The following is an 18,502-nucleotide window of genomic DNA, read 5'->3' on the forward strand; positions in this document are numbered from 1 at the left end:
GAAGTAGTTCAAATGTTCAACTGGTAAATAGATAAACAAATTGTGGTATTACCATACCATAGAATACTACCAAGTAATAAAAAGGAACACCGTATCAATACACACAACAACACAGATGAATCTTAGTGATTTAAGGGAAAGAAGTGAAACATAAAATACTGGCTACTGTATGATTTCCTTTGTGTGAAATTCTAGAAAAGGCAAACTGTGGTGATAAAAAGCATACTGTTGGAGGCTAGGAATGGGGATCAACTACAAAGGGGCATGAAGAAAATGAAACTATCATATATTACTTGTGGTTGTAGTTACACAACTGTATACAATTACTAAAATTCAAACCGTAGAGGTAAAATGGGTTAATTTTATTGCATATAACTATACCTTAATTTAATTTTTTTTTAAATTGCAACTGTGATTGCTTCTGGGTTAGAAGTCTGAGACTGGGTAGCAAGCAACCCTATCTTGGAGCATAAAATCAACTATAGAAAAGATAGAGTGGCTGGGCGCAGTGGCCCACACCTGTAATCCCACCAATTTGGGAGGCCAAGTTAAGAGGATCACCTGAGCCCAGGAGTGCAAGACCAGCCAGAGCAACATGGCAAAACCCTATCTCTAAAAAAAAAAATACAAAAAATTAGCCAGGGATGGTGGTGCATGCCTGTAGTCCTAGCTACTCAGGAGGCTGATATAGGAGAATCACCTGAGCCCAGGAAGTCCAGGCTGCAGTGAGCTACGATCACACCACTACACTCCATCCTGGTGACAGTGAGACCCTATCTCAAAAAAAAAAAAAAGAAAAAAGAAAAGATAACCACTGGAAAGAACTAGGAGGCTTTTAAATGTTGGAAGTTTTATTTATTACATTGACTGTAACTATTATTTTAAAAGTAATACTAGTTGTCTTTTGAAGTTTTTATCATACCAAAGTGTATGAAGTAGAAGGTGAGGTTCCTTTGTAAATGTGCCCTTAAGCCTGTAACAGTTGGGCTAGGCGCAGTGACTCATGCTTATAATCCCAGCAATTTGGGAGGCTGAGGCTGGAGGATTGCTTGAGCCCAGGAGTTTGAGACCATTCACGGCAACATAGTGGGAGCCTGTCTCTACAAAATATTTAAAAATTAGCCAGACATAAAGGCATGTGCCTATGGTTACAACTACTAGGGAGGCTGAGGTGGGAGGATCACTTGAGCTTGGGAGGTTGAGGCTGCAGCATGATAGAGTGTCACTGCACTCCAGCCTGGGCAACAGAGCAAGAACCTATCTCTTAAAAATAAATAAGTAAATAAATAATTTTTTAAAGTTTAAGCTCTAATATAGCTTATGAAGCATTTCAAAAGCTGGGCCTTGTGTACTCCCACCTTATCCTCACTTGTGCCTCTTCATAGCTTTCAGTTTAGCTCTACTCAAAGTCTTCAGTTTCTCATCTCCTGTCCTGGCTTTTGCACAAACTACTCCTCTGTATAGATTCTCTTTTCGTCTCTTCTTTAGTTAAGTCCGGGTTTTGGTTTTTGGTTTTGGGGTGGAGTGTTTTTTTATCGTCGGTGGTGGTTTGAGTTTTTTTTTTTTTTAATGTTGTTGTTGTTGTTTGCAGGTTTCAGCCTGTGTTTATTTCTCTCTCTCTCTTTTTTTTTTTTTTTTTTTTTTTTTTCAGATGCAGTCCCTTTCTGTCACCCAGGCAGGATTGCAGTGGCGCAATCTCAGCTCACTGCACCCTCCACCTCCTGGGTTCAAACGATTCTCATGCCGCAGCTTTCCAAGTAGTTGGAATTACAGGCATGCACCACCACACCTAGCTATTTTTTGTACTTTTAGTAGACACAGGGTTTTACCATGTTGGCCAGGCTGGTCTCGAACTCCTGGCCTCAAGTGATCCACCCGCCTCTGGCTCCCAAAATGCTGGGATTACAGACATGTGCCACCACGCCCCAGCCCAGCCTGTGTTTATTTCTCTACAAAGCCCTTTCCCTAGAGTAGCTGCTCCTGCCTTATATTCCAGTAATACCCTGAACTTCCTTTATAACATGTGCTATACTTAATTGTTCATCCTTTATGTCCTATCCAATCTGCCTCCCCACTGCCAACTAGATTCTGAACCCCTTTGATGATGTATCTCTTGTTTATTGTTGTAGCTCAGTATCTAGCACAGTGCTTCACATGCAGCAGGTACGCAATAAATATTTATACAGAGGAAAGGAAGGAAGAATGTTTCCCCTTTTGATTTTGTTGTTTTTGATGTTACAAACAATTAACACTTCTGTGCTTACATCTTTACTAATATTTCCAAATATTTCTGTATAATAAGGTCCTAGAAGTGAGCTTCTAGTTGAAGGATGTATGCAGTAGGACAGTGGTTAAGATTTGAATCCTGTCAACACAACTTACCTGCTATGTGATCTTAAATAACTGCCTCTGATTTTAATCTGTAAAATTAGAATAATAATAGCACCCATGGGTTTCTTGTAAGGATTCGATAAGATCCTGTATATAAAGTATTTAAGTGAACTGACTCATAGCAAGATTGCAATACATTTTAGTTTTTATTCTCGTTGTGATGTACACTTAAGAGTTTGATATATATTGCCAAATTATGCTTCTGAAAGGTTTTACCAGTTTATACTTCCACCAATTGGATATGAGAATGTCTTTTTCTCCATCTTTTTCTAGTAATATCTGCTCTCATTCTTTTTCATCTTTGTCAATCTGGCAAGTAAAAAAAATGCTATGATTGGCAATCTTTAAGTTGTTAATTAAGTTGAGTATCATTTCATATGTCTTCAGGCCATTTGTAAGTTTTTGTGAATTGCTTTTTGTATTCTCCGTCCCTGTTTCTATGGGATTGTTGGATTATTTTAATTACTTTTAAAGAGGTTTTATACATTAAAGATATATTTACTGAAAATATTTTTCCTAGTTATCTTTAGAAATATGTAAACAAAATGTTTCTCTAGTTAGGTTATGTATATTTTTCTTTATAATTTTCTGTCAGCTTCGTGCTAAAAATAAACTTTTTAAAAATTGTAGAAACATTATTTTGAGTTTTCTTCTGGTACTTTTAAAAGTGTTTTTATTTGTTGAAATCTTTATCTACCTAGAGTTATATACAGATTTATAACAAATCTTATAAAAATGTATTTATTTTAAAATTTATAAAATTGTTAATCTTTATATACTTCTAATATATAACATATCTTTAAGCAGGTAAGAATTATGATGGGACTATTTCAAGTTGGGAATGTTTGAGCAGTTGTTGAAGAACGTTTTTTAAATGTATGTACATTTCTAACTGCCTCCCAAAATAAACATCTTCAAAAAAAATTTTTTTAAAACAGATATTGTCAGCATGTGCTTTGTGAAACTGTTCGAACTGCCAAACTGACTCCAGTTTCTGCCCAGCATCAAGATATTGAAGGAAAAATTGACCAATTTATTATTCCTAGAGAGGTAGAAAACCTTTAATATGTTTAATTCATTCAGCTATTCTCAACTCTTTTGGTGTGTGTGTGTGTGTGTGTGTGTATATATATATATATATATATTTTAGACGGAGTTTTGCTCTTGTCACCCAGGCTGGAGTGCAATGGCGCGATCTTGGCTCACTGCAACCTCCACCTCCCAGGTTCAAGGGATTCTCCTGTCTCAGCCTCCCGAGTAGCGGGGATTACAGGCGCCCGCCACCATGGCCAGCTAATTTTTGTATTTGTAGTAGAGACGGGGTTTCACCATCTTGGCCAAGCTGGTCTTGAACTCCTGACCTCAGGTGATCTGCCAACCTTGGCCTCCCAAAGTGCTGGGATTACACACATGAGCCACTGCACCCAGCCTGGTGTGTATTTTAAATTTGTTTAAAGTGGCAAATAAATGCTACCCATTATTAAATAAAAGACACAATTATTTTAGTTACAAAATAATATGTGCTTGTTTTAAAGTTCAAACAATATAAAAGTCTTCCTTCCCAAAAGGTACTACTGTTAGCAGTTTAGTATGTATTTTTATAGACCTATTTCTGTGTATGTATATTACTCTGTGTATATATGTATAGAAACACACATATACATATGTATTAAACAATTTATATGTGAAAAGTTACTCTTTCTATATTGTTCTTTAATTTTCTTTTATTGAGTGTATCATGGCTATTAGTATACCTAGCACTTGATACAGATTTGACTCATTATTAATGGCTGCATAATATTCCATTGTGTGAATGTACCATGATTTATTTTTTAATTTAATTTTTTGAGACAGAGTATCACTCTGTCACCCATCCTGGAGTGCAGTTGTGCAATCTTGGCTCACTGCAACCTCCGCCTCCCGAGTTCAAGTGATTGTCCTGCCTCAGCCTCCTGAGTAGCTGGGATTACAGGCTTGTGCCACAAGGCCTGGCTGATTTTTATATTTTTAGTAGAGATGGGGTTTCACCATGTTGGCCAGGCTGGTCTCGAACTCTTGGCCTCAAGTGATCCACCTGCCTCCACCTCTCAACATGCTGGGATTACAGGCATGAGCCACCATGCCCATCTAGCATAATTTATTTAAGCAGCCCCCGCTAGTGGAAATTATGATTGACATTATTTTTTTTAATTATATACTGGTACAGGTGTTGAGTAGAGTCTGAGACACGGAGTTTTTGTGTCAAAGTCCATGTATATGTTCAGTTATTATTATTTTTAGACAGGGTCTTGCTCTGTTACCTAGGCTGGAGTGCAGTGGTGTGATTGCAGCCTCGACCTCCCAGGCTTAAGTGATCCTGCCACCTCAGCTTCCCAAGTAGCTGGACTAAATTTTTTTATTTTTTATAAAGACAGAGTCTCACTATGTTGTCCAGGCTGATATGGAACTCCTGGGCTCAAGTGATCCTCCTACCTCAGCCTCCCAAAGTGGTGAGATTACAGGCATTAGCCACTGCACTGGGCCATGTGGACGTTAAATTTAAAATGTTCTCTAAAAGGCATTTTATACTTCTAGCAACAATGTATGAGAATGTTTTTTCTTTCCAAATCCTCACTGCCTCTGAATTTGAGTCTTATGTATATTTTATGAATCTTGCTTTTCTCTGATCATTGGAGAGATAGAACAAATTTTCATACATATATTAACAGTTTGTGTTTTTCTTTTGTTAATTCTGTCTTTATAACTTTCACTCATTTTTCTAGTGAGCTTATATATATTTGTATATTATACAAATTCTGTCAATTATATAGCAAATAACTTTTACTGTTGCTTACTTTTTTTGTTGTTTTTTTTTTAACTGGATGCAGATTTTTTTTTTATACTTTAAGTTTTAGGGTACATGTGTACAACGTGCAGGTTTGTTACATATGTATACATGTGCCATGTTGGTGTGCTGCACCCATTAACTCGACATTTAACATTAGGTATATCTCCTAATGCTATCCCTCCCCGCTCCCTCCATGCCACAACAGGCCCCGGTGTGTGATGTTCCCCTTCTTGTGTCCATGTGTTCTCATTGTTCACTTCCCACCTGTGAGTGAGAACATGCGGTGTTTGGTTTTTTGTCCTTGCGATAGTTTGCTGAGAATGATGGTTTCCAGCTTCATCCATGTCCCTACAAAGGACATGAACTCTGGATGCAGATTTTAAATTTTCATATAGTTAAGTCTGTTATTCCTTTATGGTTTCTAGATTTTGTGACATGCTTAGGGAGGCCTTCCTCATTGTAAGATCACCAAAATAATCACTTGTGGTTTCTTGCATTATTTTTAAATTATTATTTTGTATTCAATATCTATATTAAAAGGAGTTTGGAATAAGTTGACTTTCTAGGAGTCATTTTATCTCTGTTAGTCCTTGACTAATTGGATTTTTTTTTCCACAGACCCTCGTCCTTTATGCCCTTGGTGTGGTACTTCAGGATCCTAATACTTGGCCATCTCCACACAAGTATGAAATATTTGTCATTGTATTTGTGACTGTCAGTTTTTGTGTTTGCACGTTTTGCATTCCTTTCCTAAGTGTTGAGGAGAAAACTCAGTATGTAGCAATGATACAACAAAAGAAAACTAGTGAATCCCCTTTTCTTCTCTTTCTTTTGAGACAGGGTCTCACTCTGTCATCCAGGCTGGAATGTAGTAGTGTAATCACTTCTCACTGCAGCTTCGACCTCTCTGACTCAAGCCATCCTTCTGCGTCAGCCACCTAAGTAGCTAGGACCACAGGCGCGCGCTGCCACGCCTGGTTCATTTTTGTACTTTTTGTACAGATGGGGTTTCACCATGTTGCCCAGGCTGGTCTTGAACTCCTGAGCTCAAGCCATCCTCCCACCTCTGCCTCCCAAAGTGGTGGGATTACAGGCATGAACCACCAAGCCTGACCTGCATCCCCATTATATCTTCTGTTCATTGCTTTTTCTGTTATGTGAATCTGCTATTTGCTACTCTTTGTCTCTTTTATTACCACTTTTATGCTAAGTGAAAAGTAATTAACATCTGTTTTAAGAAAATGAAAGCAGGCCGGGCACCGTGGCTTACGCCTGTAATCCCAGCACTTTGGGAGGCTGAGGCGGGCGGATCACAAGGTCATGAGTTCAAGACCAGCCTGGCTAACATAGCGAAACCCCGTCTCTAATAAAAATACAAAAATTAGCCCGGCATGGTGGCGCATGCCTGTAATGCCAGCTACTTGGGAGGCTGAGGCAGGAGAATCACTTGAACCTGGAAGGCAGAGGTTGCAGTGAGCCAAGATCATGCCATTGCACTCCAGCCTGGGTAACAAGAGCAAGACACAAGACTCCATCTCAAAAAAATTTTTTTAAAAAGCAGAATTTCTCTCTTTTTTTTTTTTGAGATGGAGTCTCGCTCTGTCGCCCAGGCTGGAGTGCAGTGGTACGATCTAGTGTCACTGCAAGCTCCGCCTCCCAGGTTCAAATAATTCTCCTGCCTCAGCCGCCCGAGTAGCTGGGACTACAGGCACCCGCCACCACGCCCAGCTAATTTTTTGTAGTTTTAGTAGAGACAGGGTTTCACCATGTTAGCCAGGATGGTCTCGATCTCCTGACCTCATGATCCACCCGCCTCAGCCTCCCAAAGTGCAGGATTACAGCCACTGCGCCCGGCCTCTTTTTTTTTTTTTTTTCCCCAGTGCATTTTTCTGTTCTTTATTGCTTCTCTTTTTGCTTTTTTTAAATTTATTTTTTATTTCAATAGGTTTTTGGGGAACAGGTGGTATTTCTTTGGTGGTGATTTCTGAGATTTTGGTGCAACCGTCACCCAAGCAGTGTACACTGTACCCAATGTGTAGTCTTCTATCCCTCATCGCCCCACCCTTTCCCCCAAGTCCCTAAAGTCCATTGGTATCATTCTTATGTCTTTACGTCCTCATACCTTAGCTCCCAAGAATTTCCCTTTTTTAAAAATTCAGAGTTTAAGTCGTTTAAAAATACTTGTTTTTGCGAGGAATTTTTTTGTTCTGTGGTACGTGGGTTATTTGTTTTGTTTTTAATATATGCATTTCTTCAATGACTTTACAGAGTGAAATTCTATAGAACAAAAAATGTTTCTTAGGCCCTTCATTTCCCTGACTTTATTTTTTATTTTTATTGTTTCTTTAGGGACAGAGACAGGGTCATGCTCTGTCACCCAGGCTGGAGTGCAGTGATGTAAACACAGGCTCACTGCAGCCTCAACCTCCTGGGCTCAAGTAATGCTCCTACCTCACCCTCCAGAGTAACTGGAACTATAGGTATACGCTACCATGCCTGGCTAATTTTTTTTAATTTTTAATTTATTTTTATTTTTTTCGAGACAGAATCTCGCTCTGTTGCCAGGCTGGTCTTGGAATAAGCAAGACGCCAACTATGAAAAATAATGGGCTGGGCACAATAACCTGTAATCCCAGCACTTTGGGAGGCCGAGGCAGGCGGATCACCTGAGGTCGGGGGTTTGAGACCAGCCTGACCAACATGGAGAAACCCCTTCTCTACTAAAAATGCAAAATTAGCCAGGTGTGGTGGCGCATGCCTGTAATCCCAGCTACTCGGGAGGCTGAGGCAGGAGAGGTGGAGGTTGCAGTGAGCCGAGGTCATCTCATTGCACCCCAGCCTGGGCAACAAGAATGAAACTCCATTTCAAAAAAATAAAAAATAAAATAAAAAATAATGATAATAATCACACATATATAGAGTACGCTTTTCATTCGCTTTAATCCAGATACCCTCCTAGAATTCAGTGGCTTAAGAGAAGCAACGTATATCTTTTTTTTTTGGACAGAGTCTCAATCTGTCACCAGGCTGGAGTGCAGTGGTGCAATCTTGGCTCACTGCAACCTCCGCCTCCCGGGTTCAAGCGATTCTCCTGCCTCAGCCTCCCAAGTAGCTGAGACTACAGGCATGCACCACCACGCCCAGCTAATTTTTATGTTTTTAGTAGAGACGGGGTTTCACCATGTTGCCCAGGATGGTCTCAATCTTTTGACCTCGTGATCACCTGCCTCTGCTTCCCAAAGTGCTGGGATTACAGCCTTGAGCCACTGTGCCCAGCCTTTTAAAAAAAAATTTTTTTTTTTTTTTTTTGAGACAGAGTCTCACTCTGTCGCCCAGGCTGGAGTGCAGTGGCGCGATCCCGGCTCACTGCAAGCTCCGCCTCCCGGGTTCATGCCATTCTCCTGCTTCAGCCTCCCTAGTAGCTGGGACTACAGGCGCCCGCCACTGTGCCCGGCTACTTTTTTTTTTTTGTATTTTTAGTAGAGATGGGGTTTCACTGTGGTCTCAATCTCCTGACTTCGTGATCTGCCTGCCTCGGCCTCCCAAAGTGCTGGGATTACAGGCGTCAGCCACCGCGCCTGGCCAAAAATTTTTAATAGAGATGAGGTCTCGCTATGTTGCCCAGGCTGGTCTCGAATTCCTGGGCTCAAGCAATCCTCCCACCTTGGCGTCACAAAGTGCTAGGATTACAGGCGTGAGCCACTATGTCCAGCCTCTCTCACCTATTAATAAATCTGGATGTAATATAATTGATAAATATAGTTTTAAGGCTGGAGCCTCCAATTTTAAGACATAAATTTCAGTTGAAGAGGCAATATAAAATGTCTTACATATTGATAAGGTGGTCTCATGTAACAGGTCTTAAATTTATTTAAAAATTCATTGTATGATTTTCTATGATTTATCCTTATATTTCACAAAATAATATAAACTGATGTAACAATCTTATACCTTGGTTTTCTCGAGAAATATATTTTGCATCTATCATTTAGAAATAATAAAGTAGGCCGGGTGCCGTGGCTCATACCTATAATCCCAGCACTTTGGGAGGCCAAGGCAGGTGGATCACGAGGTCAAGAGATCGAGACCATCCTGGCCAACATGGTGAAACCCCGTCTCTACTAAAAATAAAAAAATTAGCTGGGTGTGGTGGTGTGCACCTGTAGTCCCAGCTACTTGGGAGGCTGAGACAGGAGAATTGCTTGAACCTGGGATGTGGTGGTTGCAATGAGCCGAGATCACGCTACTGCACTCCAGCCTGGTGACAGAACAAGACTCCGTCTCAAAAAAAGAAAAAAAGAGAGAAATAATAAAGTGCCAGTCGCGGTGGCTCACACACCTATAATCCCAGCACTTCGAGAGATTGAGGCAGGAGGATCACTTGAGCCTAGGAGTTCAAGATCAGCCTGGGCAACATAGGGAGAACCTGTCTGTACAAAAAACTGTTAAAAGTAGCTGGGCCTGGTGGCATGTGCTTATAGTCACAGCTACTCAGGAAGCTGAGGTAGAAGGATAGTTTAAGTCCAGGAGGTCGAGGCTGCATTGAGCCTTGATTGCACCATTGCCCTCCAGCCTGGGTGACAGAGCGAGACCCTGTCTCAAAAAATGGAATATAGTAAGAAACAGCAATAGACTAAATATATGTTAAATAATTTGGGAACATAAAAATAAGTGGCATTTAAATATAATGTAAGAGCACTTTCTATTTTCAGTTGATTTTTAACTTTGTTACATACTTGTGTTCTTTTAGTGTCAACATGTAAGATGCCAGTGGAGCTATATTGTGATTAACCTCAAATTTTCTTTGTAGGTTTGATCCAGATCGGTTTGATGATGAATTAGTAATGAAAACTTTTTCCTCACTTGGATTCTCAGGCACACAGGAGTGTCCAGAGTTGAGGTGAATAATAGAATGCCAGACTCTGTTCTTAGAATTTTGATGATCACTGTTGATGAGAATGGGCAATCTGTATGATTAAAGTATTTTTTTTATTATTATTGTACTTTAAGTTCTGGGGTTCATGTGCAGAACGTGCAGGTTTAAAGTATAATTTTTAATCTTTAGTAACTAATTGACTTTCTTCCTGACTAGGTTTGCATATATGGTGACCACAGTACTTCTTAGTGTATTGGTGAAGAGACTGCACCTACTTTCTGTGGAGGGACAGGTTATTGAAACAAAGTATGAACTGGTAACATCATCAAGGGAAGAAGCTTGGATCACTGTCTCAAAGAGATATTAAAATTTTATACATTTAAAATCATTGTTAAATTGATTGAGGAAAACAACCATTTAAAAAAAATCTATGTTGAATCCTTTTATAAACCAGTATCACTTTGTAATATAAACACCTATTTGTACTTAATTTTGTAAATTTGGATTTTTATATATCATATTTTCTTAATTCATTGTACACATTTGACTTACTGCACAGTATATTGATCATTTTAATGGGAAACTTTAGCTTTCTACTTTTTATTTTTGTTTTTTCACTTTCTATGCCATTATTTTTGTATTCTTTTTCTTAGTGTGAGCTCTAAAATCAATGTTCTTGAAAAAGAAATTATTTTGCAGAAGTTGGGGAATCATGTTTGTTGAATATGTATAAAATAGAAACATAGGCTGGGCGCGGTGGCTCACACCTGTAATCCCTACACTTTGGGAGGCTGAGGCAGGTGGATCACCTGAGGTCCAGAGTTTGAGACCAGTCTGGCCAACATGATGAAACCCCATCTCTACTAAAAATACAAAAAATTGGCGGGGAGTGGTGGCTCACGCCTGTAATCCCAGCACTTTGGGATGCTGAGGTGGGTGGATCACCTGAGGTCAGGAGTTTGCGACCAGCCTGGCCAACATGATGAAACCCTGTCTCTACTAAAAATACAAAAAAATTGGCTGGGTGTGGTGGCCCACACCTGTAATCCCAGCACTTTGGGAGGCCGAGGCGGGTGGATCACCTGAGGTCCGAAGTTCGAGGCCAGCCTGGCCAACAGGATGAAACCCTGTCTCTATTAAAAATACAGAAAATTGGCCGGGTGCGGTGGCTCACCCCTGTAATCCCAGTACTTTGGGAGGCTGAGGCGGGTGGAGCACCTGAGGTCAGGAATTCGAGATCAGCCTGGCCAACATGGTGAAACCCCATCTCTACTGAAAAACACACACACAAAAATTAGCTGGGCATGGTGGCACATGCCTGTAATCCCAGCTACTCAGGAGGCTGAGGCAAGAGAATCGTTTGAACCTGGGAGGCGGAGCTTGCAGTGAGCCGAGATTGCACCCCTGCACTCCAGCCTGGGCCACAGAGCAAGACTCTGTCTCAAGAAAAACAAAAAAAAAAGATAAATGGACAAAAGACCTGAACAAACAGCTTTTATAGGATAGTATGGCTAACAAACTTTTAGAAAAGTGTTTAGTCTCACTAGTAAGTAACAAAATATTGGGGCAGGGCACAGTGGCTCGTGCCTATAATCCTAGAACTTTGGAAGGCCAAAGCTGGTGGATTGCTTGAGCCCAGGAGTTTGAGACCAGCCCAGGCAACATTGGGAGACCCTGCCTCTACAAATATACAAAAAAATTACTGGGCATAGTGACACACACCTGTAGTCCCAGCTGTTCTGGAGGCTGAGGTGGGAGGATCACTTGAGACCAGGAGAGGTCAAGGCTGCAGTGATCTGTGATCACACCACTGCACTCCAGCCTGGGCAACAGAGCAAAACCCTGTCTTTAAAAAAACAAAAAACAAAAAAGGCCGGGCTCGGTGGCTCATGCCTATAATACTTTGGGAGGCCAAGGCAGGTGGATCAATTGAGGTCAGGTGTTCGAGACCAGCCAGGCCAACTTGGTGAAACCCCGTCTCTACTAAAAATACAAAAAAAAAAAAAAAAATTAGCCAGATGTGGTGGTGCACATTTGTAATCCCAGCTACTCAGGAGGCTGAGGCAGGATAATCGCTTGAACCTGGGAGGCAGAGGTTGCAGTGAGCCAAGATCGCACCACTGCACTCCAGCCTGGGTGTCGAGTGAAACTCACTCTCAAAAAAAAAAAAAGGAGGTGGGGGGAGCTATTTCAAGAATATTTTAAGTAGGCCGGGCACGGTAGCTCATGCCTGTTATCCTAACACTTTGGGAAGCCGACATGGGCAGATCACGAGGTCGAGAGATTTGAGACCATCCTGGCCAACATGGTGAAAGCCCATCTCTACTAAAAATACAAAAAATTAGCTGGACATGCTGGCGTGCGCCTGTAGTCCCAGCTACTTGGGAGGCTGAGGCAGGAGAATCCCTTGAACCTGGGAGGTGGAGGTTGCAGTGAGCTGATGTTGTGCTAGTGCAATCCAGCCTGGGCGACAGGGCTGAGACCCTGTCTCAAAAAAAAAAGGAGTATCTTAAGTGTCTTTCAAAATTACACTTTAGCACTTATAAATTTTATATATAATACTTTACTGATAGCATTGTATATTAGTCCAACTTTTTTGGCTACACTATTTGTGAAGGATTCCTTTTTTTCTTTAAGACAGCCACTGTAGGAAATATGCCAAGTACAGATAGTGAGGAAAGAAAGGAAGAAAAATGATAATTGTCTGCAAGTGGGCTTATTTTTAACACTGCTGAATTTCATTTGTAATTTTGCTTTCAAGAATATACTCTAGTAGACTGAGGCGGGAGGATCACTTGAGCCCAGGAGTTGGAGGCTTCAGTAAGCTGCGATCACACCACTGCCCTCAGCCAAACCTGAGTGATAAAGTGAGACCCTATCTCTTAAAAAAAAAAATCCCTTTGTTGTTGAGTTATTTTATGTCATTTATTGGTAAATACCTAACATTTTAGACCTAGTCATTACCAGTTAACATAGAATTTAATTGGATGCAGTCTGTATTTTTGAAAAAAAAAACTTTTTTTGGAATAACTTAAATTCTAAAACTTTGGCCGGGCGTGATGGCTCATGCCTGTAATCCCAGCACTTTGGGAGGCCGAGGCAGGCAGATCACCTGAGGTCAGGCGTTCAAGACCAGCCTGACCAACATGGAGAAACCCCGTCTCTACTAAAAATACAAAATTAGCCAGGCGTGGTGGTGCATGCCTGTAATACCAGCTACTCGGGAGGCTGAGGCAGGAGAACTGCTTGAACCTGGGAGGCAGAGGTTGCGGTGAGCCAAGATCGCGCCATTGCACTCCAGCCTGGGCAACAAGAGTGAAACTCCGTCTCAAAAAAAAAAAAAGAAAAATTCTAAAACTTTAAGTGAAATTTATTATCCCTTCCCACTTATTTTCTGTGGTTTTGTGTGTATAGAGCATCTTCCTTTGTTACCCAAGTACCTCGAATGGGTTGGAAACTGGCAGAGTAGCCAATTGATATGTAAACCAAGTGTCAGATCAGATGAGATGAAAGAGGTGGAGTTTAAAGCAAGTGAGATATGATAAACAATGATGAGAGCAAAAATAGGGCAGTTGAACCAGAGTCAGCCAGTTGGCATAACTGCCAATAAATGAGGCAGTGTAGAATAACTAATAATGATTGGAATCAAGGAAAAGAGAGCATAGAGGAATCAGCTAAATTAGTATGTTTTATCCATAGTTACATGACTAACAAATGATTAAAAAGAAGTTATTCTCTAGATAATTTTTTAAATAAAAGTACTGTTAATATATAAACTAAGTTATTCATTCACTGTTTTTCTTCACAGTAAGAATGACAAAAATCTGTGTTCTTTGTATTTATCAAATGACTCAAATTTTGGCCACTTCACTGTCACTGATGGCTTATAGAATGATTCTAGCAGGAGTCAAGTTATTGCACTATCAGATGGGTTTTTAATTGATATTGAAGTAAGTAAGTTTTGTAGCTTTTGGAGTTTTTAAAAACTACTTCAGTGATTTTGATTTATATTCTTTTTGATAGTTCAGAAGTGTATTGTTAAAAAACATAAGCATGGCCGGGCACAGTGGCTCACACCTGTAATCCCAGCTCTTTGGGAGGCCAAGGCGGGTAAATCACCTGAGTTCGGGAGTTTGAGACCAGCCTGACCAACATGGAGAAACCCTGTCTCTACCAAAAATACAAAATTAGCTGGGCATGATGGAGCATCCCTGTAATCCTAGCTACTTGGGACGCTGAGGCAGGAAAATCGCTTGAACCCATGAGGCAGAGGTTGCGATGAGCCGAGATCGTGCCATTGCACTCCAGCCTGGGCAACAAGAGCAAAACTCCGTCTCAGAAAAAAAAAAAAAAAAAAAAACGGCCAGGCGAGGTGGCTCACACCTGTAATCCCAGCACTTTGGGAGGCTGAGGCGGGCAGATCACCTGAAGTCAGGAGTTCAAGACCAGCCTGACCAACATGGAGAAACCTCATCTCTACTAAAAATACAAAATTAGCCGGGCGTGGTGGCACATGCCTTTAATCCCAGCTACTGGGGAGGCTGAAACAGGAGAATCGCTTGAACCCAGTAGGGGAAGGTTGTGGTGAGCCAAGATTGCACCATTGCACTCCAGCCTGGGCAAGAAGAGTGAAACTCTATCCAAAAAAAAAAAAAAAACCATAAGTACATAACTTTTTTTCTTTTTCTTTTCTTTCTTTCTTTTCTTTTCTTTTTTTTTTGAGGCACAGTCTTGCTTTGTTGACCAAGCTGGAGTGCATTGGCATGATCACAGCTTATTGTAGCCTCCACCTCCTGGGCTCCAGCAATCTCACCTCAGCCTCTAGAGTAGCTGGGACTACATATGCATGCCACCATGCCCAGCTGTTTTTTTGTTTGTTTGTTTTTGGTTTTGTTTTTTTGAGACAGGGTCTCCCTGCGTCGCCCAGTCTTGTCTCAAACTCCTAGGCTCAAGCGATCCTCCCACCTGGGCCTCCCAAAGTGTTGAGATTGCAGGTGTGAGCCACCGCACCTGGTCCATAAAACATTTTTTTATGAACTAAAGAGCTCTCTCAAACTTGTGCTAACAAAATTTAAGGCAATATTAATTCTGTGCATGTGTTTGGGAAAATTAAAAAAACTTACATAGTGCTTATTTGGCCCACAAAAGTACAGTTCCATTTTTTATATAAATAGATTCTACCTAACTTATAACCCCTATGTCAAAATTTGTTTATCTTAAAATAGTTTGTGTAAAAAATCTTTACTGCTTTATTATGAAATAATAATGTTTATTATAGAAAAATCTAGGAAAACACAAAAATGTCAAACTCAGTCAGTTAATAGTCATAGTCTCACTATTTGAAGTTAACCACTGTTAAGATTCTTTTTTTTTTTTTTTTTTTTTTTGAGACTGAGTCCCGCTGTCTATTGCCCAGGCTGGAGTGCCATGGCACCATCTCGGCTCACTGCAACCTCTGCTTCCCAGGTTCAAGTGATCCTCCCGCCTCAGCCTCCCAAGTAGCTGGGATTGCAAACATGTGCCACCACACCTGGCTAATTTTTGTGTTCTTAGTACAGATGGAGTTTCACCATGTTGGCCAGGCTGGCCTCGAACTCCTCAACCTCAAGTAGTCTGCCCACCTTGACCTCCCAAAGTGCTGGGATTACAGGCGTGGGGCACCATGCCCAGCCCCACTGTTAAGATTCTAATGTAGGCTGGGCACAGTGACTCATGCCTATAACTCCAGCACTTTGGGAGTTCAAGGCGGCCAGATTGCTTGAGCTTTTAGAAGTTTGAGACCAGCCTGGGCAACGTGGCAAAACCTTGTTTCTATTAAAAAATATAAAAACTTAGCCAACCTTGGTGGCACCACCTGTAGTCCCAACTATTCAGGAGGCTGAGGCGAGAGGATGGCTTGAGCTCAGGAAGTCAAGGCTACAGTGAGCTGTGGTAGTGCCACTGCACTCCAGCATGGTTGACAGAGCAAGACCCTGTCTCAAAAAAAAAAGATTCTAATATAGATACTCTTTTTATGCATATGTAATTTATATATATTATACAAAATATTATTTGCATTTAACATATTCTGAACCAATAGTCTTTTCTACAAGCAGAACATTAGTATTCTTGTCACTCTGAATGTAGGCACAGATTTTTGTCATTCTTTATCTTTTTTGTGTGTGTGTGACAGAGTCTCACTCTGTCACCAGGCTGGAATGCAGTGGCGTGATCTCGGCTCACTGCAACCTCTGCCTCCCAGGTTCAAGCGATTCTCTTGCCTCAGCCTTTTGAGTAACTGGGGTTACAGGCGCGTGCCATCACACCCAGCTCATTTTTGTATTTTTAGTAGAGATGGGGTTTTACCGTGTTGGTCAGGCTGGTCTTGAACTCTTGACCTTGTGATCTGCCCAACTCAGCCTCCCAGAGTGCTGGGATTACAAGCATGAGCCACCGCGCTCGGTCCCTTTCTTTTTATTTATTTATTTATTTTGAGATGGAGTCTCGCTGTGTCACCCAGGCTGGAGTGTGGTGGCACGATCTTGGCTCACTGCAACCCCTGCCTCCCAGGTTCAAGCAATTCTCCTGCCTCAGCCTCCTGAGTAGCTGAGACTACAGGTATGTGCCACTACACTCAGCTAATTTTTGTATTTTTTTTTAGTAGAGACAGGGTTTCACCATGTTGGCCAGGCTGGTCTTGAACTCCTAACCTCAGGTGATTCACACCCCTTGGCCTCCTGAAGTGCTGGGATTACAGGCATGAGCCACTGTGCCCGGCCATTTTTTTGTGTTTTTAGTGGAGACAGGTTTTCACCATGTTGGCCAGTAGTGTATTTAGTTATTTAAGGAGGGCTCAATCAACAGGTTTAAATGGTGTGCTATTCATAATTATTGCAAAAATAGGCCGGGCCTGTAATTCCAGCACTTTGGGAGGCCAAGGCAGGTGAATCACTTGAGGCCAGGAGTTTGAGATCAGCCTGGCCAACGTGGTGAAACTCCATCTCTACTAAAAATACCAAAAGTAGCGGGCGTGGTGACAGGTGCCTCTAATCCCAGCTACTCGGGAGGCTGAGGCAGGAGAATCGCTTGAACCCAAGAGTCAGAGGTTGCAGTGAGCCGAGATCGCGCCATTGCACTCCAGTGTGGGTGACGAGCGAAAATCCGTCTCAACCAAGAAAAAAGAAAAAAAGAAAAAGAAAACTTAACTGGCCTTTGGGGCACATGCCTGTAATCCCAGCTTCTTGGGAGGCTGAGGCATGAGAAAAAAAATAAACCTGGGAGGTGGAGGTTGCAGTGAGTTGAGATTGTGCCACTGCACTCCAGCTTAGGCAATAAAACAAGACTGTCTCAAAAAAAAAAAAAAAAAAAAAAACTTATTGAGAGAATAATATACCATTAATATTTAAAGAAATTTTTGGCTGGTGCCGTGGCTCACACCTGTAATCCCAGCACTTTGGGAGTCCAAAGTGTGCGTATAACTTGAGGTCAGGAGTTCAAGAACAGCCTGGCCAACATGGGGAAACCCCATCTCTACTAAAAATACAAAAATCAGTGGATGTGGAGGCGGGCGAATGTAATCCCAGCTAGTTGAGAGGCCGAGGCAGGAGAACGTCTGGGAGGTGGAGGTTGCAGTGTGCCGAGATCGCACCACTGTACTCCAGCCTAGGTGACAGAGTGAGACTCCAGAGGTCTCAGCCAGACTCTGGAGGTCTCAGCCCAGGCTTGAGTGCAGTGGCATGATCTGGGCTCACTACAACCTCCATCTCCCCAGTTCAAGCGATTCTCCTGCCTCAGCCTCCCGAGTAGCTGCGACTACAGGCGAGTGCCTCCATGCCCAGCTAATTTTTTGTATTTTTAGTAGAGATGGGGTTTCACCATGTTAGCCAGGATGGTCTTGATCTCCTGACCTTGTGATCTGTCCACCGCGGCCTCCCAAAGTGCTGGGATTACAGGTGTGAGCCACAGCGCCCGGCCAAAAAAAGGAATTTTTAAGAGGAAAAAGAATGCTACCAACCTAACCACATTTCTATGACTGTTTATATTTTTCCCTGTTCCACATACATACATTTTTACATAGTACGTTCATTGCAGCATGAGCTACTTTTCACTTAATAAATTTTAAACATTTTCCAGCTGGGTGTGGTGGCTCATGCCTGTAATCCCAACACTTGGAGAGGCCAAGTCAGGCTTATTGGGTGAGTCCAGGTGTTTGAGACTAGCCTAGGCAACATGGCGAAACTGCATCTCTACAAAAAATACAAAAATTAGCCAGGTGTGCTGGCGCACACCTGTAGTCCCAACTACTCAGGAGGCTGAGGTGGGAGGATTGCTTGAGCCCAGGAAGTAGAGGTTGCAGTGAGCCATGATCATGCCACTGCACTCCAGCCTAGGTGACAAAGCACAACCCTCAAATAAATAAATAAATACAT

The 18,502-nt window shown here is 41.7% G+C and overlaps 1 protein-coding gene across 6 annotated transcripts in view; it reads left to right on the forward strand.

The window, feature by feature from the left end:
* CYP20A1 (cytochrome P450, family 20, subfamily A, polypeptide 1) overlaps positions 1-17,451 on the forward strand; it is a 66,689-nt gene extending 49,238 nt beyond the window's left edge. For 5 of the 6 annotated variants that reach the window (XM_009444035.5, XM_054680093.2, XM_516042.9 and 2 more), the window contains 4 exons: positions 3,330-3,441; positions 5,837-5,901; positions 10,029-10,118; positions 10,311-17,451. In XM_009444035.5, coding sequence (XP_009442310.1) covers positions 3,330-3,441; positions 5,837-5,901; positions 10,029-10,118; positions 10,311-10,461 — 418 coding nt within the window. In that variant the 3' untranslated portion in view covers positions 10,462-17,451. The remainder of the gene's footprint in view (positions 1-3,329; positions 3,442-5,836; positions 5,902-10,028; positions 10,119-10,310) is intronic. The other variant, XM_063791595.1, reaches the window with a different exon arrangement.
* The last annotated feature ends 1,051 nt before the right edge of the window (positions 17,452-18,502 follow it).

Source organism: Pan troglodytes, chromosome 13 (assembly GCF_028858775.2).
Source record: "Pan troglodytes isolate AG18354 chromosome 13, NHGRI_mPanTro3-v2.0_pri, whole genome shotgun sequence".
NCBI lineage: Eukaryota > Metazoa > Chordata > Mammalia > Primates > Hominidae > Pan > Pan troglodytes.